The sequence below is a fragment of the Colletotrichum fructicola genome, assembly GCF_000319635.2.
Source record: "Colletotrichum fructicola Nara gc5 chromosome Unknown KSG_Nara_v1_contig08, whole genome shotgun sequence".
Classification (NCBI taxonomy): Eukaryota; Fungi; Ascomycota; class Sordariomycetes; order Glomerellales; family Glomerellaceae; genus Colletotrichum; species Colletotrichum fructicola.
Window position 1 is genome coordinate 1,219,892 of NW_027094058.1, and position 25,410 is coordinate 1,245,301.

General features: G+C 50.4%; 8 protein-coding genes across 8 annotated transcripts; 5 read left to right on the forward strand and 3 right to left on the reverse strand.

Annotated features, from left to right (window-relative positions):
• Positions 1-1,947: 1,947 nt before the first annotated feature.
• On the forward strand, positions 1,948-3,057 carry CGGC5_v013393 (Lactose permease; the record flags this gene model as incomplete). The annotated part of the gene is made up of 2 exons (XM_066152924.1): positions 1,948-2,071; positions 2,123-3,057. The coding sequence occupies 2 exons, from the start codon at positions 1,948-1,950 to the stop codon at positions 3,055-3,057; spliced, it is 1,059 nt and encodes a 352-aa protein (XP_066007681.1).
• A 3,307-nt stretch (positions 3,058-6,364) lies between these two features.
• CGGC5_v013394 (putative dioxygenase) lies at positions 6,365-7,840 on the forward strand (the record flags this gene model as incomplete). The annotated part of the gene is made up of 4 exons (XM_066152925.1): positions 6,365-6,415; positions 6,474-6,758; positions 6,807-7,349; positions 7,403-7,840. The coding sequence occupies 4 exons, from the start codon at positions 6,365-6,367 to the stop codon at positions 7,838-7,840; spliced, it is 1,317 nt and encodes a 438-aa protein (XP_066007564.1).
• Positions 7,841-7,964: 124 nt separating this feature from the next.
• HXT11 (Hexose transporter HXT11) lies at positions 7,965-9,509 on the reverse strand (the record flags this gene model as incomplete). Its single annotated transcript, XM_032036120.1, has 1 exon — positions 7,965-9,509. The coding sequence occupies one exon, from the start codon at positions 9,507-9,509 to the stop codon at positions 7,965-7,967; it is 1,545 nt and encodes a 514-aa protein (XP_031884745.1).
• Positions 9,510-10,279: 770 nt separating this feature from the next.
• On the reverse strand, positions 10,280-12,460 carry CGGC5_v013396 (uncharacterized protein; the record flags this gene model as incomplete). The annotated part of the gene is made up of 3 exons (XM_032036121.1): positions 10,280-10,950; positions 11,002-12,208; positions 12,374-12,460. 3 exons carry the CDS (start codon positions 12,458-12,460, stop codon positions 10,280-10,282), a joined length of 1,965 nt encoding a protein of 654 aa, XP_031884752.1.
• An 896-nt stretch (positions 12,461-13,356) lies between these two features.
• bglA-1 (Beta-glucanase) lies at positions 13,357-16,687 on the forward strand (the record flags this gene model as incomplete). The annotated part of the gene is made up of 6 exons (XM_032036122.1): positions 13,357-14,413; positions 14,465-14,627; positions 15,591-15,609; positions 15,665-15,849; positions 15,908-16,195; positions 16,249-16,687. The coding sequence occupies 6 exons, from the start codon at positions 13,357-13,359 to the stop codon at positions 16,685-16,687; spliced, it is 2,151 nt and encodes a 716-aa protein (XP_031884753.1).
• A 385-nt stretch (positions 16,688-17,072) lies between these two features.
• CGGC5_v013398 (uncharacterized protein) lies at positions 17,073-17,867 on the forward strand (the record flags this gene model as incomplete). The annotated part of the gene is made up of 1 exon (XM_032036124.1): positions 17,073-17,867. One exon carries the CDS (start codon positions 17,073-17,075, stop codon positions 17,865-17,867), a length of 795 nt encoding a protein of 264 aa, XP_031884991.1.
• A 1,886-nt stretch (positions 17,868-19,753) lies between these two features.
• Positions 19,754-20,457, forward strand: CGGC5_v013399 (uncharacterized protein; the record flags this gene model as incomplete). The annotated part of the gene is made up of 3 exons (XM_032036125.1): positions 19,754-19,939; positions 20,000-20,299; positions 20,383-20,457. 3 exons carry the CDS (start codon positions 19,754-19,756, stop codon positions 20,455-20,457), a joined length of 561 nt encoding a protein of 186 aa, XP_031884990.1.
• A 558-nt stretch (positions 20,458-21,015) lies between these two features.
• On the reverse strand, positions 21,016-22,813 carry AGP3-0 (General amino acid permease AGP3; the record flags this gene model as incomplete). The annotated part of the gene is made up of 4 exons (XM_032036126.1): positions 21,016-21,614; positions 21,675-22,090; positions 22,142-22,254; positions 22,307-22,813. The coding sequence occupies 4 exons, from the start codon at positions 22,811-22,813 to the stop codon at positions 21,016-21,018; spliced, it is 1,635 nt and encodes a 544-aa protein (XP_031884989.1).
• Between the last annotated feature and the right edge of the window lie 2,597 nt (positions 22,814-25,410).

The window sequence follows — 25,410 nt, forward strand, 5'->3', positions numbered from 1 at the left end:
CCGCGAGCGTTGCCCCCGAATTTCTTCGCAGCCATAACGGTAGCGCCCGTCATCAGGTCATTGACAGATACGTTGCTGGTCTTGGCGGACGTGAAAACAGCCAAAGACTCCTTGCTTGTCAGTGCAAGCCGAACAGTGCCAACCTCGCCAACCCCAGGTCCAGAATGGTCTGCGGATATGCACAACGAATGACCAGATCTAGCCTTCCATTCTTGCAGCTTCTCCGCGGTCCACTGTTTTATCCGAGATGATGCCTTTCCGATATCCGCTGCAACATCCAGTGGGGGCGACAGCCGGTCTGATTGCGCGTCGAACTTTGGTGTGGATGGGAATGCCATGTATTCGCAGAGCGCATCCAATAACATCAACATTCCATGAGCATCGGCGTGCTCGTGTGATGCGCACAGTAGGAGTTCCTTGGTGCCAGGTAGGAAGTGTAGACGGACGTCGGAATTAGGTTGTAAATTCCGTGATAAGGATAGAGCTGAATCTGCCGTGTGGTGAACGGAGAATGTGTTCGATACCCAAACATCCGAACCTTCTGGCTGAAGGATGGAGTATTCCATGCGACTGCCTCTGGCAGTAGCCGCTATGGAGGGCTGCGCACAACGTAGGGCGATCCAAGCTTGCCGAGCTCTAGACTCGGCGTCGGCATCTGAAAACGAGTACCGAAGCTGGATAGCAAATATCATGTAGTAATTGATTTGGCCCGGTATGCCATATACCTGACGCATGACGAGCTTTTCTCTGGTGTCTTGCTCTCGGGAATATCGCCCGGGTGAGTCGAGCCTCCACTCACAAGGATGGTGATCGGAGGCAACGCAGTTGTCGGCCATCATGGGTTGTGAAGTGTCGTGTTTCAGCACAGCAAGACAGAGTAGGTGTGGATAAGTGAGTAAACAAGCTGCCGACCCCGGCAAAACCGGAAATCTTTATAGGTGGTTCTTGACCTGGCAACGAGGGGGTTTTCCAGCTTTGCCTCGTAAATCGGGCAAGTTAACCCCGATGTATTATCAGAGTGCTGATAGACTCAAAACTATTAGAGTTTGAAGCAAGACCCAGCTTTGATTGAGTTTGTTGCGGTTGCCGCTGAAATACGCATGATTGGAGGCTTCGTCTCATAGAGGATTGCGTCGGAAATGCCGTTGGAATTTCCCGACCTATGTCTTCCTGCCATCCGATGCGGAAGTTTCCTGACATGGTGCCTTCTGTTTCCCCTCTCGATAACTTCGTTGTTTCTACGCTCTTGCACCGCTACCATCTTTCGCCCACTGTATAGACGTTCGGTGCATCAGGAATCATGAAGACAATGAAGACTCGATTGACAGAAGACGACATCGCCATAACAGCTGTAGCAGGCGAACAAGAAAATAACTGCCACAGGCAATGGTGGAAAGACAGCGGGTTGAGAGAGTTGAACTTAAGGCTGTTGCCTATCTTTCTTTCCCCAGTGATGATAGGGTATGATGGTGCACTCATTGGCGGGTTGTTGACGATACCTCAATGTAGGTGCACATTATCAATGTTATCAGTTGCAGTCGAGGAGAAAACTGACACGAGACACTGAGACAGGGTACAAAGGTAAGGGGCTATCTCAGCCGTGTCTGTGAGACGATTCTAAGATAATGATAGATCTTGGGTTTTCTTCAAAGGACACAAATCTCACCGGAATCATGGTGGCTGGTTACTCCATCGGCGGCGCTTTAATGTTTTGGGTAGTGAGCCTGCTGGGGGACATCATTGGGCGACGCAAGGTCATCATGATAGGGGATGTGGTAATGATTGCAACAGGTATTATCCGGGACCCCTATCACTGTTTACCAGCGAAAGTTAATAGTCTGGCAGCTGTTGGGCAGACGTTCTGCTATAGTGCGCGTCTTTACGTTATGACACGATTTCTGGTGAGCACCTTACCGGATATTCAAGAAAAATGCTAACGCGTGGAAGATGGGAGTTGGCGGCATCATCATAGTCTGCTTAGGCCCTGTCCTTTTGACAGAACTTGCCCACCCACGACAGAGAGGCTCTCTGGTCGCAACTTACTCCTCGTTCTTTTACGTAGGCGCAACAGGTAATCTAAATATGTATCCTGGGACCGCTTCAAAAACTAACCGCACTGTAGCATCGGCATGGTTAACGTACGGCAGCCTTCACCTCAGGAGTGAGTGGAGTTGGCGTCTGCCAGTTGTCATCCAGATTATACCTCCTCTGTTGCAGTTGCCGTTGATGATGCTCGTACCTGAGTCTCCACGGTGGCTTGTAGCCAAAGGAGACGCGATAAACGCCCGCAGGATCCTGGCAAAATATCATGCCAATGGCTTCGAGTCGGATCAGCTGGTGCAAGCCGAGTATGACCAGATCTGCTGCAGCCTCGAGAATGAGAAATATCAACAGAAAGCTTCATGGATGGCGTTTTTCCAAACCGCTGGAAATCGAAAACGTCTTTTCATCGTGGTTGTTACCTCGCTGATGTCTCAATGGAGCGGGGGTGGAATCATAACTTACTATTTTGCCGCTGCACTCAAATCTGTTGGCATCAGGCAGCCCTTGCAGCAGGCTGGAATCAACGGTGGGCTTCAAACCTTCAACTTTGTGATCGCTCTATTCAGCGCAACTATTGTTGACAAGGTAGGACGACGAGTTTTGTTTTTGTTTTCCACAGTAACCATGCTGCTGGCTATGGTTGGCCTTACAGTTGCGACGCAGCAATTTTCCGTCACATCAAGGAGCGAAGCTGGGTCTGCGGTGGTTGTAATGTTCTTTATCTTTCAGTTGGGATTTGACAGCGGATATGCGCCGCTAGGGACAACCTATCTTGCGGAGATATGTCCGTTTTACTTGAGAGCCAAAGCGGTTGCCCTCCACTACTTCATAACCATGGCCAGCGCCGCTGCTGGGCAATACGCCAATCCTGTGGCAATGGCAGATCTGGGATGGAAGTACTATCTGGTGTATGTTTCGATTCTTCTGGTGGGGCTTGTGGTTGCATGGGTTTCATTTCCGGAAACAAAAGGTTACACTGTGGAAGAAATCACCAAGATTTTTGATACCAACTGAAGACCTTTCTACACATAGAATAGAATACAAATGAAGGACTTCAAGTTTGTGTTCACAGGCCAGATCTAATTGGTTCCGGACATGCACCCTATATAGTAATTACTGCCGAGTTTACTAGAGGAACTGACAACGACTCGATTCCATTTTCCTTATGACTATCATTCTTTACACGCAACAGAAGAAAAGCTCTCACATCGAGGTAACAGGAACGACTGAAGCTCGTGCGTATTTACTGATCAGACAGCCAGGGCTGTGCTTCCAGTTGGGAAGCCTGACTGGATAATACTATCTCTAGCATAAGGGAGCGGAAGCTAAAATTGACGGCAAGGTTTGCGAGAACGAATCCGACAACGTACCATCAAGTCATAGCGGAAAACGTCTTTCGTACGAATGTGCATGTCACTATTCAATATCTCAACCACATCCTTATAAACCGTAGCAAAGGTTAGTGCGAAAAGAGTTTGCTCCGGGGAACGCTTATCATCCGATCATGCGGAGCACATGGGAACAAGGAAGGATAGAAGAAGCAAGACCTACTTCCTGCATGGTTAGGGGTCAGCCGGACGTATTCCATGATTTGGCATTGTCCCTGACCGCAATTTGCGATGGTTTGAAGGACAGAGATGGCCTGGGATACGAACTTCAGTCGTAACGGCAATTTGCTTCAATTAGGTTTGGAAATCACCGATGACCTGGGTGGTGCGTAGACCAATGGAGCTGTGAACGACCGCGGCAGTTGAACCGATTGGTCATTGCCCTCCGCCCCTCTCATCAGCTCGACTCACCCGACTCTCGATATCGATACTGGACACGGACACAGAAGAACCCATTCGATGATTATACTGCTAGGTTGAGAGTAAGAACGCGTGCATCAAGACAGAGGAGAACTGAACTAAATTCAATTCCGCAGTCTACCGCTCCTACCGTGTGAAATTCTGAGCCGCTTGCTCCAGATCTTCTTCTCTCATTCTCGAAGCGTTGCACTTAGACATCCATTTCAACTAAAATGATAGATGCTACTTCATTCTTGGTTTTCAGCGTTTCAGTACGCAGCGAAACATATGCGCTGAGTGGACTACTTTTGGTAGCCGCTCTGTTGGCAAGCCTTCTGGCTCACTGGGAAACGAGGCCGAGAAAGAGGCTGTCCTTGCCCGTGGCAGGAAGGAAGACAGACAAAGATTTCAGGAAGGCACTTGCCGAGGGTCGAGATTTGGTAAATTCCCCTTTAACATATGAAGACACGGTAAAGAACGAATATTGACGTGTTGCAGTACCCTGATAAGGCATTTGTGCTCCCATCAGAGCCACCGATTGTTGTACTCCCCCACAAACTCATAAATGAGCTCAAGTCAGCTCCGGAATCGCAGCTGTCAGCGGACAAAGAAGTATGCCGTCGTGGCCTGGGGCAGTATACCGACTTGGGAACTCCCATGCCGGAAATGTTCCATGCCATCAAAGTCGACCTCACACGTCATGTGCGAGATCTGGTTCCTATTCTTCAAAGAGAAGTGGAGGGCGCTTTTAAACAACACCTTGAGCTTCAAGGAGATGAAGATTGGACGGAAGTGACAGCTTTCAGCTTCGTTAAGAAAATTGTGACCATTTCGAACGCCGTTGCTTTCGTGGGCTGTGACCTAGCGAGGAACCCGGAATGGCAAAGTATTGCATTCAATTATTCTGCCGACCTTCGGAAAGCATTTGACGCTCTCAACAGGTGGCATCCGTGGCTTCGACCATTCGTCCACCCGTTTATTTTCCATCATATTGGCTTTTCCGCAAGACGACATCGGGTCGCTGAGTTATTAAGAGCTACTATTCACGAGTCTGATACCAAAGACACTGGGGCGTGCACTTTGACAAATTTCATTCGAAAGCGACTTGACGACAGACGTCGTAATGATGCTAAACTGCTCGCCAGGATGCAGCTTCGAGCCGCTTTGGCAGGCGCAGACACCGTCGCACAGGCGCTTACAAATGCGATATTTGACGTTGCATCGGAGCCAAGTTGCTCTGAGACCCTGAGAAACGAGGTGTCTTCATTGGTCTCTGATGCGCCTGGAGGTACCTGGGATATGGGAATGCTGAGAAGCATGTCGAAATTGGACAGTCTACTTCGAGAGTCGGCCAGAGTCTATGCCCCATTTCTAGGTGTGTCTCTCTTACGCATTTTCATCGCAAAAGCTAACAAAATGATTGTCTAGTCGCAATGGGTCGCATCACCACATCGCCGTTGGAGCTGGATGATGGAAGTATAGTTCCAAAAGACACGACCGTCTACTTTGACATGTACCACGCTCATAGATCACGCGATGTTCAAAACGACGCAGGCATTTCAACCTTTGACGCCTTGAGATTTAGTCAGCGGCGTGAAGAGCAGGGTCTTCCGAACAAATATCTTGCTGCAACTACTGGGCCGGACAACCTACCATTTGGCCACGGAGCTCACTCATGTCCTGGGCGATTCTTCGCAATTGCTGAGATGAAAGTCATTCTGGCTCATCTATTGCTCAACTACGATGTGAAGCTAAGTAGCGGAAAGAGACCAGATGCTGGGTACTGGGGAATTGCCGTGGTCATGGATAGAAATGCCAAGATCATGGTACGAAAGAGGCAGGCAGCTTAGGCTAAATATTTGACGCCGTTTTTGAAATCTCTCATCACAAATATTGCGCTTTATGTAGCGAACATGAATTTTCAAATTGTTTCCCTCTCGCTGTGTTGATAATCATCTGCTGATTGACAGCGTCAGTCAATGTGGCAAATTGGGCTTGAACTTAGTTTTGCTGCAGACTTACTTATGACGTAATCTTTCAACTTGATGGCCTCATTGAGTGTCTCGAGACTGCGCGATTGTTCTCCGACTGTCGGGGGATCGGGACATATCCGACAACTGGGTCATGCCAACTAAGATTCTGAGAGATATCGGATACCACTATGCATGGTTACCCCTCGAAACAAAGTTTCTCATCGGCAAGCACTCGATCGCAAGCCTTCGTCTGATAGCTGTCGGTATTGTAGTTTAAGGTTCCAAGCAATTGCGATGATATGAGTCCTTCGGAACTTTTGTGATTGGATAAGAAAAGATGACGGAAAGGTGATGGGGTAGGCACCGAGTTATCGTGGGGATGCGTTTAACGATGCATTTCGCTCAAGTACACGAATTTCATGCAGGAAGGTCTTCTTCAAGATTTCACGCTTCGATTATCTGTGGGATACTCTTATCAAAAGCAGAACGAAATCAGAACGAAATCAGAAACAAGTCAGAAGCCGCCAGTCTCGTCTGTAAATCCTACTAGTCAACCGAAATATGGGTTTCGTCTTGGAACCATTCCGGCATGATGTCGGCAAGAAGACAAAGGTCATACTCCGTCGCCAAAGCATTTCATTTCATAACCACAACTAACACTCAGTGACAGTTTGGCGCCAAAGTGAACGGGCTCGACATCAATAACATATCAGGTATGATCCTTCGTGCGACAAAGTTAGGATCGTTTGGTAACATTGACACGACCGCTGCAGATGATGATCTTCTAGAGCTCAAAAGGGCTGTTGTAGATCACAAATTGATCATAATTAAGGGGCAAGAAAATCTACAGCCAATCAAACAATGGGAACTAGTCACTCGCTTGGACCCTAACGCAGGGCCGCAAAACCCAGAATTATTCATGAAGGATTTTCACCCAGACGGTGGAGGTATTCTGGTAAGTACAGAACTCGCACTAGAGGAGCACTTACTAATAAACACCCAGAAAGCGAGAGGAGTGACCGGCGTTCCCAGCGCTGAGAACGTCCACGTGATCGGCAAGGGGTTCCTCGGCGAAGACCACTATGGGCTGAAGAACCTCAATATTACCAAGTCCTTCTCTTATGAAAATCACCATCCTACTCTCCCGAAGGAAGAGCTTGAGAACGGTCATACTAGGTTTCAAGGATGGCACTTCGATGCGCCGCTTTACAGTCGAGATCCGCCAATCTTCACAGCCTTTCGTGTGATCAAGCTGCCCAAAGGGCCCGATGTTAACATCGCCTGGGACAACGGATCAGGCTTAAGCATGAGATCAGCCCCAGGCCTAACGCCATTTTTCTGTTGCTCGCAGTTGTACGAGGAGCTTCTTAGCGAAGAAGAGAGGGAAGTTGTTGACAATAGCTGGGTTGAGTACGCGGCGCTGCCATACGAGTGGAATCGAAACTGCAAGATGTTTCCGACCGGACTTGGCATTGTCAGCCAAGGCAAGGAACTGTCTGACAGTGAACTCGATTCCATTGGAGTGGACAATTCCAAAATCAAGAGGGTAAGTAACATGAATATTATTCACTCAACAAACCGAAATTCACATTTGAATAGTACCCAATGGTTTGGGTGAACCCTGAAACCGGCCGGAAGTCTTTCCAAGTCCAGGCCAACGCTGCCAAAAAGCTCTACTTACGTCGGAGTGCAGACGAAGAGCCGAAGGTCATTACAGAACTTTCTGAGGTTCGTCGCTTCTTGATTGACATCCAGTCACGAATCTTGAAGCCAGAGTATATTCTAGTCCCCCCTGAAGAGGAGGGGGATCTACTCTTATGGGACAACTGGAGCACAATGCACACACGCGTAGACTACCCAGCAGACTATGGACCAAAGGCATGCCATCAAGCTGGAACAAATGCCAGTGTGGGCCCCAAGGGTCCAACATCAATTCCCCACTCTGCCACAAGACAATTTGCAGACGCGACTCGGATCGGTGGTGTGCTGGGAAAGGCTAACAGTAGTCAGCATGGAGTTCTGGCGGCTGTTCATTAACACAAGAACTAAATTGAAGTCACGCATTGAGGACAACACACGGAATTTGATTTGATAAAGCTCGATAATTATCTTTGTGACATCGGCTGTTCCGTTCTCAAATGGCTGGCGTGAGTAATCTTACTCATGCCATCGACTTCTGCACCATTTCATGTGTCTCAACTTGCTCAGCTATCCCATCGCTCTTTGCCTCTGCATTTTGGAAAAGGTAGGAGTCCCACATTCTCACAGGAACCTTCTCCAAGAATAACCGGTCAATGTCTGCATTTGTCCGGCCGGTCGTCTCTCCTACACAGAACCATACGTATGCCAGAGTAAAGAGAGTCGTCCCGGCGTACACAAAGCCAAGCATCGGACCCAAATTAGCAGTGTAGTAAAGATATGGACTGACGAAGACCATCAGCCAGACTGTGAAGAAGAATACCCCAATGGCACATGCGGTGATCTTGTTCCGGTTCCGGCCAACCGCCATCTCAGAGGCGATGGTGTATGACAAGGTTCCAATGGAGAAGTTGAAACAGACAATGTTGATGTATGCAAATACAACAATCGCGGTCCCAACACCCTGGGAGAAAGGGCCGCCGGGATTGGTCGTGCCGAGTCCGCCGACGGCAATCAGAGAGACGAACATGCCTATCGTGCAGACGAGAAGGTTCGTTCGGCGGCGAATCTTGTTGCCCAAGAGCACTGAGGCTCCTACGGCAAAAATTTGGATAACGTTGGTGATGGTGTTGATAGTGAAAGGCTGCGCAACCCCGATCGACTGCGCAAAGACCACCCCATATGTGTACCAGAACTGTATGCCGTTGATCTGCTGGGCAAACATCGCTCCGCATGAAAATATCAACTTTCTTCGTTCGATCGAATCGCTGAGGAGAGATACCCAAGTAGAGTCTGCTGTCGATTCGAACTCTAGTCGAACTTGTTCGTTGATAAGCTGGAGATCGTAGTTGGCATCGTAGTTGGATACGCCTCGGTTTATTCTGCGAAGGGCTTTCTCTGCCTTGTCGTGGTGGCCCTTGGAGCTGTACCAGACCGGTGTCTCGGGGATGAACGGGAGGCAAATTAACATGACCGTCGGGAGGACAACAAGCAAGCCCATGGGTATATGATAGGACGCGGCGTTATCGATGTTTGATGTCCCCTGAGTGATGCATGCCACAACGAACTGGGCCCATGACTGCATAAACTGGAACATCATGAGAGCCGGGCCGCGTATCTGTGCTGGCGCAACTTCGCTGATGTAGATGAGGCACGTGGCGGTAAACTGGCCGATGCCCAGACCGATCAGAACGCGCCCGAGGCAGAACACGCCGTAGTTGCCGAAAGAACAGACTTGAATGATGGCGCCGGCAACGATACAGACAGATGCTGATGCAAAGACAGCCTTTCGTCCCCATCTGTCGTTGATAGGAGCCGTAACCAGGGCGCCACAGAACTCTCCAATGTAGATCAGAGAGGCCGTGACGGAGAGAAACGTCGTTCCAAGTTCGTAGGTGCCATCAGGCTTTTGGTGTCCGTAGTCTCGGATGAAGGGAGCCATGCCCTGAATGCCTGTATAGTAGATGGTATCATATCCATACGCAAAAGCTCCGATTAGAGAAACGAGACAGTAGAAAAGGGGCCATTTGTGCTGTTTCCAGCTAATATCGATGTTGAGAATCGCCATGAGAGAGTTAGTGCAAGAACGGGATGAAGATTGAAAGGGGGAGAATTGTGCAACCGAATCTTTCGTGACTTGGCGCTGAAGAAGGCTGGGTATTTATATGGCTAAAAAGGACGAGACGATATGCCGTCCCCCTGATGCGACTGGTAAACATCGTGACTCCGCCCGGAGGGTCTCGCGGAGACCCCATGGGGAGCGCAAGATACTGACAGAGCGGAGTCAAAGCTTAATTCGAAAAGGAATGTGGTAGCCAATAGAAATTACACCTTTCCATGCTGCTGGGAATTATGCTGACTGCCGGGTGTCTGTGAAAGCGGGCGCCTGGATTTCCTTTTCTGGTAGTCCGCCTCCGACAAGGAGGCCTGAGACCAGAGTCGGAGTTGGGCAGCTACCTCAGGCTATACCTATTAGAAGCGACATGTGGGTGCTTTAGACACCATCTTCATTTTGTCTAGTGGGAAAGTGTTTGGAGCAGCCGATCATGGATATGCAAGGGGTTGGGTCTATCTCCGACAGGCGCCGCCTTGCGGGATCGGAAGCAATCTGCCCAGCAGTTGGTATCATAGTTTTTCTTCGAGATTGGACTAAGGGTGGGCACCGTTTCTCTCCTACAGCTATCTCTGAAATCTCCTTGGTGCTCAAAACCTTTTGCTTCCCAGAGTCTTCTTTCACCTAACCTTTTTTCTTTGATTGAACGCTGAAAGATACGGCACCTCTGCCGAGAAATCGACTGTATGACTGGAGTATCTCCTAGTTGAACTCGAGTGGTCAACCTACGGCATGGGTGCCATGTTACCGAACTCAGGAGGTGCGTCACCTCCCAAGATGGCGTCGATGGCATTGAGGTCGAAGCTAGGATCGAAGTATTCGAACACGTCGAGGCCAGCAGCGCCTTCGTAGAAAGATGGGTCGAAAGTCGATATCAGGTCCCCTTGCTGCTCTGGAAATGTGCTAACTATGGCGTTGTTTCCAGGTTCGGGCCCTTGTTGATCAGACGCGCCCTCCTGGCGAGGAGTATTCGCTGCATTCGTTCCATTTGCTCCTTGTTCATCCTGCTTGTTGGCCGCATTCGAGCAGACTTGATCCATCTCCTGGAGAACTTGTTCAGCGAGATCAACCATTACCAACGCCGATCGAAACATGCCACCAAGATCTCTGAGTATTCGACAAATTGCCTGGAGCTGCCGTCGAGATCTGACGGTCAGCATCGGAACTTTACAGGATCGAAGTTCTCGATAAGCGACTCTCAACGATAATGATACGGCGTATGGCACAAATGTCATGTAAGATAGAGAGGCGCCGAAATCTTCCACAATGGTGGTTACTTTGATGGCGGACAGGGATTGGCGCGTATATGCTAAGGATGCGTGCTCAGATGGTGACGGCCCAACCGGTACTCTGCATGAGAGAATGGCGATGGCATGGTACAAAAGTTCAAGGGATCCTGGAATGGTCAGCTGAAAGCGTCCCGTGATCTCGCCATTGATCAACTTACCCAGCAGTCGAGAATCGACGCGAAGCGCATGGGCCCTTTCAACCAGACACTCAAAACTGGGGAGATCTTCCATGACAAGACAACTCGAAGTCTTCTGAGCCGGACGATATAGATCGATTATTCGACCCAACAGTGCCACGATGTCAAGAAACAGGCGGAAGCAGCAATCTTGCTCTCGAATGCACGCCTGTACATCCCTGCCAAGGTCGCGTTCGTGTATCATAACAGGCCGGCCATGAAAGGCAGCGGTGAGTATGTCCGTAGCCCAGACACAGCAGAACAGGCGAGTGAGGTAGGCTGGGTCATCATTCCTTGCCGGTGGGTTTTGAAGATGAAGCCCGACTGTTTGCGCGTTGCTGACAGCCTGCGCGGCCAACTCTGCTGAAAGATGCCGATCCTCGGAGAAATGGGTGTACAGTGAGAGAATCACGAGGATTGCCGTTGTCTGGACTCTGTCTTTTACCAATCCTAGACCGATGGCTTTGCGAATGGCGGAGGATAATCGCTGGGCAAATTCTGGGTAGGTCAGAATGATTGTCGAGTCTTCTCCGAGACTCAGGAATGGCTTGGCGCTGGGACTGGACCCTGCAGCCAGACAGATGGCCTGTTTACAGAGGATTTGCGATGTGGTTGAGACCGGCTTCTTGAGAATGTCTAGGTTGAGGACGGGGAATATCCTGTGGACATCACGGAGGTAGATCTTCTCTAGCTTCTCGTAGTAGGCCCTCCTCGGAAGAACAGCGAGGAATTGGTGCTCGGCGTGATCAGCTGAGACAGCGGATGCCACTTCTGTGCTGATCTCGCTGCCCCTCACATTTCGGCGGGAATACCAGACGCCTACGGAATTTGACTCTGCATATCCGCGGCTTGTTCCCGGGCTGTCGGCGAGAAAGGCGCCTTCAGGGTTCAAGTCACCGACGAACCGGGCATCATCATGCTGGCCTTGGTCGTCATCAACCGTCCGGTGACGCGACGGAGGTTCTTGGGCGTCGACAGATCGACGCGGTCGATCTCGCGGGTCCGTGGCTGTTGGACTGGGCGGCGGCCGGGCCTGAGCCGGCGTTGGCCTCGGGGCGGCTAGGACAGCGGCCGAGATAGCATCCGAGGACCTCCGTGCTGGCCTCGGGCGTGCCGTGCCACGCGCCGACTCCGAATCGGGAGTCTTGGGCGGAGACGCGACGGCGTTATCTAGATGCTCACATCGTTTCTAACCCTCAGTCAGCTTACTCTTTCTGAACATCCCGACGGCGGTCATCAGAGAAAGATGCGCTCCGATTGGCCGATTGACATCGGGTCCAGCAAGAGGGCCATCCCGTGATGTTTGCGGCGCGAGCATTAGCGAGGGCCATTGAGTGGGCCTCGTCGGACTGACCTTTCGCTTCCGACACGTCTCGCACGCATGCTGCGCTTGTTTGCGCTTCTGCGGACGGCCATCCGTCGTGTTGATGAACTTGAACATGGTAGTCTGTGGACACTGGATGAGGTCCTCCCAACATTGACTTCGTGTTTACGGACATGGATTCGGATGATGTTTGTGGGGTTGCGGGGTTCTGCAGGTCGGCGGAGACACATGTCCTCAGTGCGGCTCGCGACGCATTTCGGAGAAGCCAAAATAGGTAATGCCGATATCCCATTGCGGATCTCCGATGAGAAAAGACATGCGGAAGCCACCGCGATAATAACAACAACCCCTTGCCTTTCCATAGTAAGACGGATGAGATTTGATGACATTTGAGCACGATCCCCTGTTTAAACAAGAAGATCTGGACTAGAAACTTCCACTAGTTGAAACATATTGAGCTCCAAGCCTCGGAACTGCGGTGCTGACTATGAAGTTGGTTTTTTTCATTCAAAGTGACGCCCAGGTACCCTTGCGACGAGTTCATGTAACTACTCAAGCTATGTAAACGACGTATCAAACAACTTATTCGGCAAACCAGCTATTTATCGCATGTTTCATGGCTGGATATCTATTAATTCAGTGGGTTTAGAGGTCGAAATGTTTGGTCCTCACAGTTGCGCTTGCATTTTTGATGGTTTCGCTTGGGCAATTCACGCACTATGAACCTCAACCATCAATGCTTTGGCGAGGCGGTTGCCCTTATGCAAAGACATAATGCACTCGAATGAAATGTGGTGTGAAATCAGACTTGGCTAGTCAAAGAGTGATTTACCGCCATCCTCTACATCACGGTGTTCCGCGCCGATTCACTAGATCGTGACTTCGATGTCCCGAAAGTATAAAACCCTCTTGACACGAGTTCTTGCCCTCAAATTCGAAATCAAATACACTGCGAAATTAAGTTTCAGTCTCTCTCCAGATAAAGTTGATAAATCAGCTTTTTCACCAGCGACATGGACACGTTACCACTGGAGATCATCGCCACAATCTCCGAGCACCTCGAGCCCTCCGACTTCACGGCTTTCGAGAGCGTGAACAGGGCTTTGCGCCACTCAACTGAGCAGATTCTAGCCGATGCCGCTGTTTATACTGACGAAGATGGATACAAGTCGCTCGACGCTCGATACGACCGCTCGCGCCGTCGTGCCTGCTTGGGATTTTTGGTTGTCTACATCAGACTCCCGAAGGTTCTGAATGATCACGATAATGAGACTGAATTCGAGCATAAGGCGTCCAAAAACAACGAAGCCTTCACCGATAAGATGTTATCTCTCATGAGACTTTTGCATTCATGGGAGCACGAGCTTGAAAGCAGCATACATTTAATCGTCCACGTCACGGCACCTGGTATCCCCGCTGATTTTGATGGGAGGGCATGGGATTGTAATGGAGTTCCCAACTGGATGCGCGACCCGAGAGTGGTCAAGTCTTTTCTCACACGCGGTCAATCTCTCAAGTTCTCCGGGGAGACCAACCAACAGATTCCATCACTGGGATGCATCAAAAGTTTCAGCTACCAAGGGTATCTTCTCGATCCCGAAACGCTTAGATCGCTGCTCCGCTCAATGCGAGGGTTTTCGAAGTTGAGACTTTGTATGGATTCTCGTGTTGAGCAAACGAAAGATTCCCCAATGAAGTATAGAGATGCGTTGGAGAGGGCTTTGAACGCAGCCCCGTTCTCGTCAGTCGATCAATTCGCCCTATTCTGCCACCTTGGAAAGTCTTCCACTACGGCGATTGAGAAAGACAGCGTGGCGTCCCCAAGAAATGCCGATCCTCTTAGTCTTGCTCTTCGTCGAATCTCTCAACTGCCTTCAATGGAACTTTTCAACTTGAATCTGGGAGATCACGCCCTAGGTATCGAATTCTTCTCTGCCGAGCGGGCCATGGGCACGGAAATAGAGATTTGGCCACGTCTAAAGTGGTATACGATCAGATTTGGAAGCATGACTATTGACAGACAGGCTTACTATAACGATATGCCATGCCCGCATAAAGGATATATGGACGGTATGTACTGCCCACAGTTGAGCCTTTCAACCCTGTTGACTAACAGAACAGAAAACCCGACCGGGCCCCTTCGTCTTCTCTCAACTCATTCTCATCTTCTGACGCCGTTACTCACTTCCATCTTTCTTGCAATGCGTTCCATGCCGGCTCTCGAGTCTTTCGACCTGAACATAGGGACGCGAGTCGATGTCCAATTCAGAGACATGATCTGCTGGTCCGATGACGTACCGATGTTTGGAGGAAATCTCAAAGGGGAGCGAGGATTCTTTTTGACTCCAGAATGTTTTCAGGGGTTGAACCCTCCAACAAACCCTAATCTTAAAAACCACGCTATATCCGTTGAACCAGCAGTCATAGATGCCATGACTGAAGGTCTTCGCGCAATCTGATATGAGGATGCATAAGACGGCGAATGTTCCCAATCGATGTTGACGATGTCGTCAGCTGTGACGTGGAGGATTGCCCAGGAATTTTGTAAATAGAGCCAGAAGTAAACATAGTCATCAGTGCAAATTCCTCAGCCCCTAACACCGTTGCGATGTGCTACCGACTCTCCCTTGCCTCCTGCTCCGTTCACAAACACTGTCGGAAGACAAATGCCGTGAGGATAAAGATGTCGCCAACCCGCTCATGGCTACCGGGGTCTCCTAGTGTCCCAATAATGAACACCGCCTACAGTCACGGCCGGTCGACGAATTTTCCCGGAAGCTCACCCGTGCAGAACCCAAGGGCTTTGGGGAAAGATTGTCGGCCAAGCTGTCGAAAATGTCTCAGAGCGACAACTAGTCTCGGCTAGCAGCTCGGGCTTCCCAGCTGAATGGGTGCGATCATGTTGGCGAGAACGCGAACAGCCCAATTCCGGAAAAGTCCAGACCGCGCCACGCGACAGCTCGGTGTAGCTAGCTCTTCCTAACGTAGAGCTCCGGGTCTAGACAGGCCCGCGGACACCTTGCCACCCAATCTGAGCGAGTTCCGCCCCGTGATCTTGGGAATGGCTGCTGTTGGAGTAGCTCCGTGATGCGATTAATAAAATGAGGCCAGCCCCGGGCTGAGGACCCAGAAATTTCGTGATGGTTACAGTACACATCGTCGTTGGCACTCTCCATTCTCTTGCCTAAAGACTTGTGATTTTGTCACCCCTTCGGACTATCCAGAGACCCGGCCTGTGATTTGACAGGAGGTACCTGCCTAGCACTGTTGGTTCTGCCTGCTGCCACGAAATATGGATCTACAAGGCTAACAGCGAACTAGCTACGCAAGACCGATAGAGCCATGCGCACCTTTGATCTCACGGCAGCCATCCTTCTGGCATTACCTGTAGCCCAAGCACAGGTCCCAGATATCGCAGGCTTTTCAAAGACTTGGTTTGATGATTTCACCGGATCTCGCGGTGCACTTCCTAGTAGTGGAAACTGGATCATTGATACCGGCACCAGGTGAGATGCCATTGAACCCTTCAAATGCCATAAACATGTTATCTAACAATGATCTTAGCTACCCTGGAGGCCCAGCAAACTGGGGAACCGGAGAGGTCCAAACCTACACCAATAGTCCCAGCAATGTCGCCACCAACGGCCAGGGAAACCTGGTGATTACCGCGATCAAAGACGCAAAAGGCGCATGGACTTCCGCCCGAATTGAAACCAAGCAGACCTTCATGGCTCCAGCAGGCAAGAAGATGCGTGTTCAAGCCAGTCTGAAGCTTCCCAATCTAGGTGGCGGAGGAATCGGTTACTGGCCAGCTTTCTGGACTTTGGGCGCCGCGTACCGTGGCAACTACTGGTGAGCCTAAGTTTATTTGCAGCTCATGATCTGGAAGCTCACGATGTATCCAGGAATTGGCCATCAGTCGGCGAGATCGATATCATGGAGAACGTGAACAACGTCAATCGAGTTTGGGCTGTCCTGCACTGCGGCACCAACCCAGGCGGACCATGCAACGAGCCTAGCGGACTCGGCAACAGCAAGAATTGTCTCGCGACTTCCTCTTGCTCTGGAGTATTTCGCACGTACGCCGTTGAGGTCGATAGAACCAAGTCTCCAGAGGCTATCCGGTGGTATGTGAACGACCAATTGCTTCATAGTGTCACCCAGACACAGCTTCCAGCGGCTGTCTGGGCAAACACCACCCAAAAGGCTCACTTTGTCTTGTTGAACATGGCAATGGGTGGGAGTTTCCCAGATGCCATTTATGGATCAAAGACACCAATTGCCACTACGGTTTCGGGAGGGACGTTGGAGGCACAATATGTGGCGGTGTATTACTCAAAATAATTTTCTTACATTTACCATCAAGATACCATTTAGTGTTTAATAATCAAAGATGTGAAATTATCTGCTACTGAGAACGAGCGCTGGCCAGAGTTGCTTATGAAGCTGGCCGTGGGTCTACATGACCGAATGTGGCATTTGTGAAGCTATTCGCAAATGTGAGACATGCGCTCCTCTTTTGACTAAGCTATCATTGGTGGCTGAGCAATCAGATATTCGATTGGGCACGGGATGTGAACGGAGATATTCCGATTCATTTTCAATACCACTTCACGGTGTCAAATCTCAATCCCGCAACTCAAACCGCCCATAAGGGAGTTAACTGGACATCAATCACTCAAAGCTGACCCTTAGATCTCGTTATAAACACCTATTATCACAATCCATCATGGCAGCGGCTTGTCAGAAGTGCAAGAAAGATATCACGGACGAAGGAGCAGAGTGCGACCGCTGCGACGTCAAGTATTGCTCCAAGAGCTGCCAGAATCTTCACTGGAAGAATCACAAGAAGTCATGCGCTCGGACTCGCACCGCCAATCCCTCTGAGCCACCTAGGTACACTACCTACGGTGGGGCGCCACCCTCGTCATCGACAGCTTGGAACCCGTCCAGGCCGACCCCAAGCCGCGGTCTGGAGGCGCCTATCGTGAATGCTTTCACGAATCTGGAGAAGCGCACCTACCTGCACAACCGCCCCGAGAAGGACGTCTACAAGATCCTCATCGACTGCTATCGCCTTCGCATGGAAGATGACGCCAAGATCGTCGGTATCATGGAGCCAGACTCCATCTACGCTTCTCGGTCTAGCGACGGGAAAGCCGGATTTCGACGCTTCTTGGAAACGGCAAGGAGATCGGTCAACGGAAAGCTCTTGCCGCCTTGGTGGAATGATGAGAAGCAGCAAGAGTGCGAGGCCATGGCTGCTGATGCGGGTGGGTGGTCGAGCCTGAAGACCAAGCTTAGCAAGGCAGACGTCATCCAGCACTATGGCGACGACCACTTCCCGATGCAGCTGCGCATGCTTGGGGAGTTTGTTTGGGGATCGGCGCCTGGCGGACAGGATGGTGTTCAGATGAGACGCATGTTGGCATCGCGGGAGACAAGTACTGCCGGTCCAGGTTTTGTGGATGTATTGCACATTGACAGCACTACTGGAACCGGGTATAGCTCGGCCTTCAATTGATATGAGAGTTGATTAGGCAAGATTGCTAAACCGAGAAAGCAAAGCATGCATCGCCGTCTTTACATGTAGGAGGGGGTTCTAACCCCCCAATTTAAACATTGCACGCGGAGTTCATTAGATTTCTCCCTCACCTTGACCTGCAGCTTTTCTGTGAATCAAATACCTCGTAGACGTACTTTGAGGCACCAGCATACCCGATGAGTACCCGCCCAACAGGGATGAAGGGCAACGAAGACGCCGACACTGCCGCCAAACAAGCCGCCGGACGGCGAAGGGACGGCCAAACCGACACCAGATCGGACATATCAAGAGCTATACTCACTCCTAGACGTAGATGTATAGAAATACAAACGAGGCGTGGCAGGTCGAGTGGGCAAAAGAGAAGCGAGGCAGAACCGCCATTTGCCACACACCAACACCAACTAAGAAGGTGCTGTACCTCCATGAGCGGCTGGGCAAAACACAGAGCTCGGTTCTTATGCATCCATGGAGATTTGAACAAAAGCCATTGGACTCAAGGACGTTTACCGAAGAGTGTCAGACGTTGACTGCTTAAGCCGAGAGAGGCACGAAAGCCGTCGGATTCATGGAACAGGCCGAGATCCTTGGGCACTTCAGAATCGCGCCGCAACCTAGACAAAGCTGACCATTAGTGGGAGAATGTGGGTACACAGAACCACGATATGCTGCACCAGGTCTCGACAGAACCTATTACAGGACTTACGTCAGAAGAGAACCAACCAAATGTTAAAAGAGGTTGAGATGCAAAACGGGGAATTGGGTGCAGCTGGTCGATGGTTTGGATTGGCGAAGTGGGGCGGGCCTGACCGAGCCGGATAATAGAATCAATCAATCAATCAGCTCAATCAATTCTAACTGCCAAGTATCTTTGTGGGGCGTTCTCTGTTGCTTATGCTTACAGTATGGGTTGCAACAAACCGTCCGTTGAATAGACTAAAACATCCTGCATAGTAAGCTGCTTTAAGTCCCATAGGCTGAGGCGTTTGACTTATTGTCTGCTTACTCCTCGGGCTGTAACAACTCGAACAGGTTAAACTGACTTACACAGTAAGCTGAATGAAGGCGGAACTTTTGATTTGCTGTCTTCTGAAAGGTCCCAGGACCGGAAACTGCGGGGTTTCATTTTAGGCTGACAATCCATCGTCTGCGATGTCACATCGTATACGTCTGGGCAGACTGCTGGTTTATGTCAAGAAGAAGATGCAACGAAAATTCTCTCGGCGTAAGCGCTATGGGCGCCCAAAGCAGTAATTATTGTCAACTTGCAGACCAATACTTCAAGAACGACTACCAAGAAGCCGACAGATGAGAAGCATGTCTTGGAGAAAGGAATCTCGCGAAGTCCGGCACTTGCCAGACTGCACCCACAAATTAATAGTAGTTGAGATCGACGGTTGTGAATTTAGTATGATTATGTTCAAGAACTTGTATTACAGGATGAGAATAGCTCAGCAAAAAGAACTTCATGATCTGCAGAGTCCAGTCTATGCCTTAGAAGAGCTCTATGGGCTGCGAGTGGGCTGCGAAGAAACTTTGGCGCGGGCGGTGGCGATGCCCTCACTTGTCGTCGATAAATGCGTGTGGTACCTCAAGCGATGGTCAGCCGGCTGACGCCCCATCTGCGAGGTGGTAAGACGGCACGGGAGGGGCCTTTGCATTGATGCCACAGAGTTGAGGTATCGACGTCTATTGCTCTTGTTCAGAATGAGAGGTTGTAGGATGGAAAATCTGTTCAAGAAATGATATAAAACCAGGTGCTTTCTCCTCCAAAAAGTCCTGTTTGTTTTTTTCCATCACCACCATCAGCTCCTCTTCTTTCAGACCAAGCAACATCGCACCAAACACCACCACCACACATATCCAATATGTACTTCTCCGTCTCTTCCATCCTGCTTGGCCTCGCGGCTACCGCGTCTGCCATCGACATCAGGGCTCACGTCGGCGACAACTGCGCCGGGGGCTACACGGCCTGTGTAGGCATCAACCCCAACGTTTGCTGCTCTTTCAGCAGCTCAGCCAGCAGCGGCAGGGCGAGCATTGCTGTGGTTGCCGTGCGTGAAACCTCTTTCTCTTAGCTTACGAAACTCTCAGAACTAATGGATGGCGAGCAGATCCCGAGCAACTGGCGCATTCGCGCTGAGGCTTATACCGGCGGCGGTTGCTCTTTCACCGGGGGTCAGCGTGACTCCAACGGTGCCACCACCATCTGCCTGCCGTACACGACCCGGGGCGACCGTACCGGGGGCAAGTACTGGTTTCTCAACCGCAAGCGCGCCGGCGACTTGTCCTGCCCCGCCGAGCAGCCCGGTGCCGGGAAATGCGAGGCCGTTGTCAAGCCTGACGTGCTCGGCCTCGCGGACGGCACCGCTTACAACATCACCGACCTGGCGGATGAGAAGGTTCAGGAGTTGGTGAGTTCCCACTGGAGCTCTGGAAAAAAGATGACAATGTGTGGCACTTGAAATAGATGCTGACTTGCTTGCCCCGGTTACAGGAGAAGATTGCCGAAACCGGCGCCGGTGCCGACGCCGTGCCCGCCGAGTTCCAGGCACTCCAGATTGAGGCTTAAGACTGTGCACAAGCCCCCTGGTAACAGGAGGCCTCGGGACAGGAAACCTGGACCAGGCAAGGATGGACTGGGAGAACAGAAACGGCGTTCTGCCCTTCGTACTTGTGATAACATTATTAGTCACACGTATAGTTAGCAACTATATGGCCAGCTGTAGCAAATCAAGAAGACTTAACTTTAGTGGAAACCAGCCTTTGTTGGCTAGTTGTGATGCTCTAAAAGATGGCACGCTGACTTTGTAGCCAGCTTTAAGCTGATGGACTCTTGGCACAAGGGCTACAAAGTTAGCGGGCCTTTGGTGTCGATTTGGGAGGGCCCATGCCCTTCACCGACGACATCTTACTCGGTAAAGATATTGAATTCAGGCAACCTAGATCCCTAAAGATAAAGCCCCTCGAGCTGGTAGACCTGGTACAAGGTAGCTTGGATTTGCTATCTGATGGTGGACTATGTCCTTGGCACCCTCGAAACCAATTCGACACTAAAATCATGAACGATGACATTCCAAATCAAAGGAATCATCCATTATTCTATCAATAATAACACAGGGTATCACATCTAAAAGCTCTTGAGCACTTTTTTCCACCACGGAAGTCTGTCCAAGTCATATTCTCCCGTCTCAATCTCGTGCGACTCGTCCAGATCCCGACGGCGGCCGGAGAGAAGATCAATCTCATCGACTCTCCAGAAATGAGTCTTGAACCAGAACTTGTAGCCAAAGTAGATGAGAGGGAACAACGGCAGCAAGATGTAGGCATCCACGAAGGACCCAGCATCGAAAGGCGACAGGGTCGTCCATCCTTGAACAAAGGCGAGGAAGATGTTGGCTGCCAGCCCAAAGTAGGCGTTCCAGGGGTACAGCATTGAAATAAATGGTAGAGAGCTTTCGGCATGGCCTTGAGCTTTCCATGCCTGGCGGAAGCGAATGTGGATGAACGAGATCGAACCCCAGACAAGGAAGGTTGACACGCCGCTGAGGTTAACGATGTACGAGTAGGCCTGGCTAGCACCAGTGCTAATGTTCATCATTGATAGAGCTCCGCAGAGGTTCGTAAAGACAATTGCCGGGATTGGAACTCCACGGCTATCTGTCTTACCAAGAATCTTCGGGGCCTTGCGATCTTGGCCCATGTAGAGAAGCGTTCGAGAGCCGATGTCTGGAGCGGAATGTCAGTAGTTCGCTCTGATAGCCGCCTGGGTAATGGAGGAAGTCTTACAAATGCTGCTATTACAGGCAGACAGACAGGTGACGAAGATGAACGCGTTGATGAGATGGACTCCGCCCTCCCAACCGGCATTCTGAATGGCAACCGTCATTGGACTCTTGACAGCACGGGAGCCACCGTTGACCAGTTCATCGGCGTTAGCGGGGCAGGTGAGGCCGAAGAAAAATGCAGAGCCCATGTAAATGAAGATGATGCGCCAGAAGACCTGGCGAATAGCTAGAGGCACCGCAACTCGAGGGTTCTTTGTCTCAGTAGCTGCAACTGCTACCGACTCACAGCCAGCATAGAAGGTCGAGCAGAAGACGAAGACCTTGGCCACACCTCTAAACCCATCTGTGAAAGCGCCGGGGTCCCGCCAATAGCGGAAGCCAATTGCATCTTGTCCTGGAATTCCACCAGAAACGTATCTGAACGATGATCAGCGTTGATAACTTCATCCAACAAGCTCAGTTACTCACACAATAGAGAAGATGAAGTAAGCCACAAGACCAATCAACTTCAACAAAGCCAGCCAGAATTCGGCCTCGCCGAATGCCTCGACTCCAAGAAGCTGAAATCCGAGGAAGAGAGTCTAATCATCGTGAGTTGGCTAAACCATAGCCTAGATCGACAATTTGACATACCCAGAAGATCAAGAAGTATCCCCAAAGGGGCACTTTGTCGCTCCAGAACACAAAGATGCTCGACAGAACGTTGTACTCGTTCGCCAGCACGCACATCCAGATGATGTAGTAGTTCCACCCCAACGCAACTCCAAACGCCTTGTCGACAAAGCGGTCGGCCAAACCGGTGAAAGCTCCGCCGCTCGGGTACAGTGTCGTGAGCTCGCCGAGACTCTGCATGATACTGAAGGCGATGATACCAATCACCGCAAATCCGATAAGCAGGGATGCCGGTCCTCCGTTGGAAAGCGCGCCGCCCGCACCAATCAGCAATCCCGGCCCGATGATACCAGCCAAGGCCATCATGCTGAGATGTCTCGTCTTCAGCCCGCGCTTCACACCGCTCTCCGGGTCGATGGAGGCAAAGTCGGCCGAGGTGGAGTCTTCGGTGGTGTACGCCGCGCGAACGCCCGTGTCCTCGATGACGGGGACGTCATCGTCCTTGTCGTAGGCTCTGTATCGCGACATTGTGCCTCGGTGAGAAGAGTCGAAGGATCCGTACATGCGTGCAAGATAAGACCTTATCTTATGGTGGCAGTCGCTCTCCCCGCATGTGCCACCGCCGTGAGTTTGTCGGAAGTCACTATGGAAGCTCGAAAAGTTCACCAAAAGGACGATGGAGGGTCGAAGATGGTTTTGTAAGATGACCCGATACCACGGGCCGGGGCCCTTGTACTTGCATTACCGCGAGATAAGAGCCGTGCAGTAGCACTCATGTCTCTGTTCTGACAATTTCACTGGCGAACTGCGCTGTTTTTTGCCTCAAAGTGTGGGTGAAGGCAGTTTTTCGTTGATGGCGGATTTGCGCCGGGCGATCGCGTCATCGCTGAAAGACGCCCTGATGACGGTTCCAATTGGCCATTCTCGGGGCTCCGTGGTTCGTGACCCGCTCCCTTGCCGGCTTAGTGCGGGGGAGCCCCCGTTCCCTCCCACGAACCGTCGCCATGTTGGGGAATTTCATTATGTTTTGGTTCATTTGCGAGTAAGTTGAACATGCACTGATGTTTATATGCCAGATGGCATGTTTTCTTTGATATTGCCCGTGCTTACAATTGACTCGGCGCATCTCGTGCGGACGTTGTTGGATCATCTTGCCAATCTTCAAGTCTCCTTCAAATTTCAACGTGAAAGCGTCTAAATAAACTTTCTTAAGCTAGATATATGATGTCATTTACTGAAGCTGGGGAGGTCCCAATAAGCATGAAAAAGGATGGTGGGTGTCCCTGAGTTGACGGTTATCACTTATGTGAGGCTGCTTCGCATAAGGAACCTCTCAACGTCATTTATTTTCACTTTATTGGCTGTGTCTTCATCTAGTAAGAATGGAGGACGTCAAGTTGAATTGAACACTTGTTAGAAATCAGCATTGCGCAAAACCAGCCATCCATCGCGTTCTCCAGATTGCTAAGACGATTGCCTCAGTTGTCTCAGCTCAGGAATCGTCCATCAGATGTATCTGTAAAATGTCTTGGCCGATGCTACCTTAGTTCCAGATGGCCTATGGGATGAAGAGAGGACTAGAGATGAACAGCCCTTGCTTACATGGGAGACCACCTATTTTTCCTGTGCTAGGGCGACTACTTCTCCTCCAGCTACATCCTAATCACCTTACCGTCGTTCTCGTCCTCGTCCTCGTCCTCTTCCTTATCGTCGCGATCGCTATTATCGTCTTTAACAGAAATAACTAAGTACACAGCATAGCCGCGCAGACACAGGAAAGTTAAGCGCTCTCTTACATGGCTTGTAAAATCTTGACGACTCTACAGAAAAGCGGGTTCTATCACTTCTGGTCAGGAAGTCTGTCCAGCCCGGCCAACGAGCAGCATCGGGCCCGGAACATCTTATGTTTGTCAGCATTTGCAGACGCCCAGCGATACTGGGCTATCTCTGCTAAACTGTCAGCAATAATAAATGAGAAGAGATAAAACATTTGAATTGAACAAAAAGTTTCTCCCAGAGCTACGAACACTTGCTACCATAGTGCATAGTAGCGTAATTAGTCTGTCCGGACTGGCGGCTGAACGCGATGAAACGGGGGGTGGATATGTATAATAATTCTTCAATTGAGATTTTGTGTAGGAAACATAGAGATAAGGGAGTAACCTTGTCGGCCATTGCGGTCATTCTGAGCTTCAGGTTATGCCTTCAGCATGCTCAGATCCCATTTCATGTCGTCGCGTAACGTATGTTGATAGACTATGAGCTGGCGCTGTTTGACTCGCTGCTAGTCGCTATGGATAGTTCCAGTGGCAGGCCATTGGCGACGAGAGAACAACCATGTCCATCAAGATTTTGCAAATAGCCCAACCCGAACTAAAGACTCAGGGGCTCTCGACTTCTCGTCAATCTTGGATCAAAACTAACAAAGATTCCAGCTTTCCACATTACTAGGTTGGATGCCGGATTCAACTGGAAATGGCCAAGGAATGCCACGGGACTTGTACCGTGTTGGCTTATTTTGCCACACCACATCTCAAGCTGATTCGGTCCTTACGAAAGCAGAGTGCAATACGCACCAACCAGTGTCCCATATAGGTCTGACGTAGTCAAAGGGTACCGCATATTAGCAACCTGGTGTTGTTCTACCATCCGGGTCAAATGACGCTGCAAGATTTGGAGCAACCTTGAAGGTCAAGAAACGAGCTCCTAGTATATAACAGGAAGTTGCAAAGCTCTGAGAAATTATGAAATTCTATCAGCAGTCACCGTCATCTACTGCCTTCACCGCTGTTCAGGCTCAACAACCCACTCTGCTCGAACCCCCACAAAAAACGAACTGAGGTGCCTTGACCTCGATCATGTCAATTTCAATGTCTTCTGCCGAGGAAGTCTCCGCCCAAAAGCTCACAACGAGACAAAACAATGCAGAAATTGTCGATAGCGCATCCTTCCCTTACCGGAAAGAGCGCGCACTTTGGCAAGCTGATCAAGTATACACTGGATATACGCTCGAGCACCAGCACAAACGTTTCGAAAATGCGAGAAATTGTCCGATTTACCAAATACCGACAGAACTTCGCCTGGAAATAATGCGTTACCTTGTGCCCATGGACCTCTATCTTCTG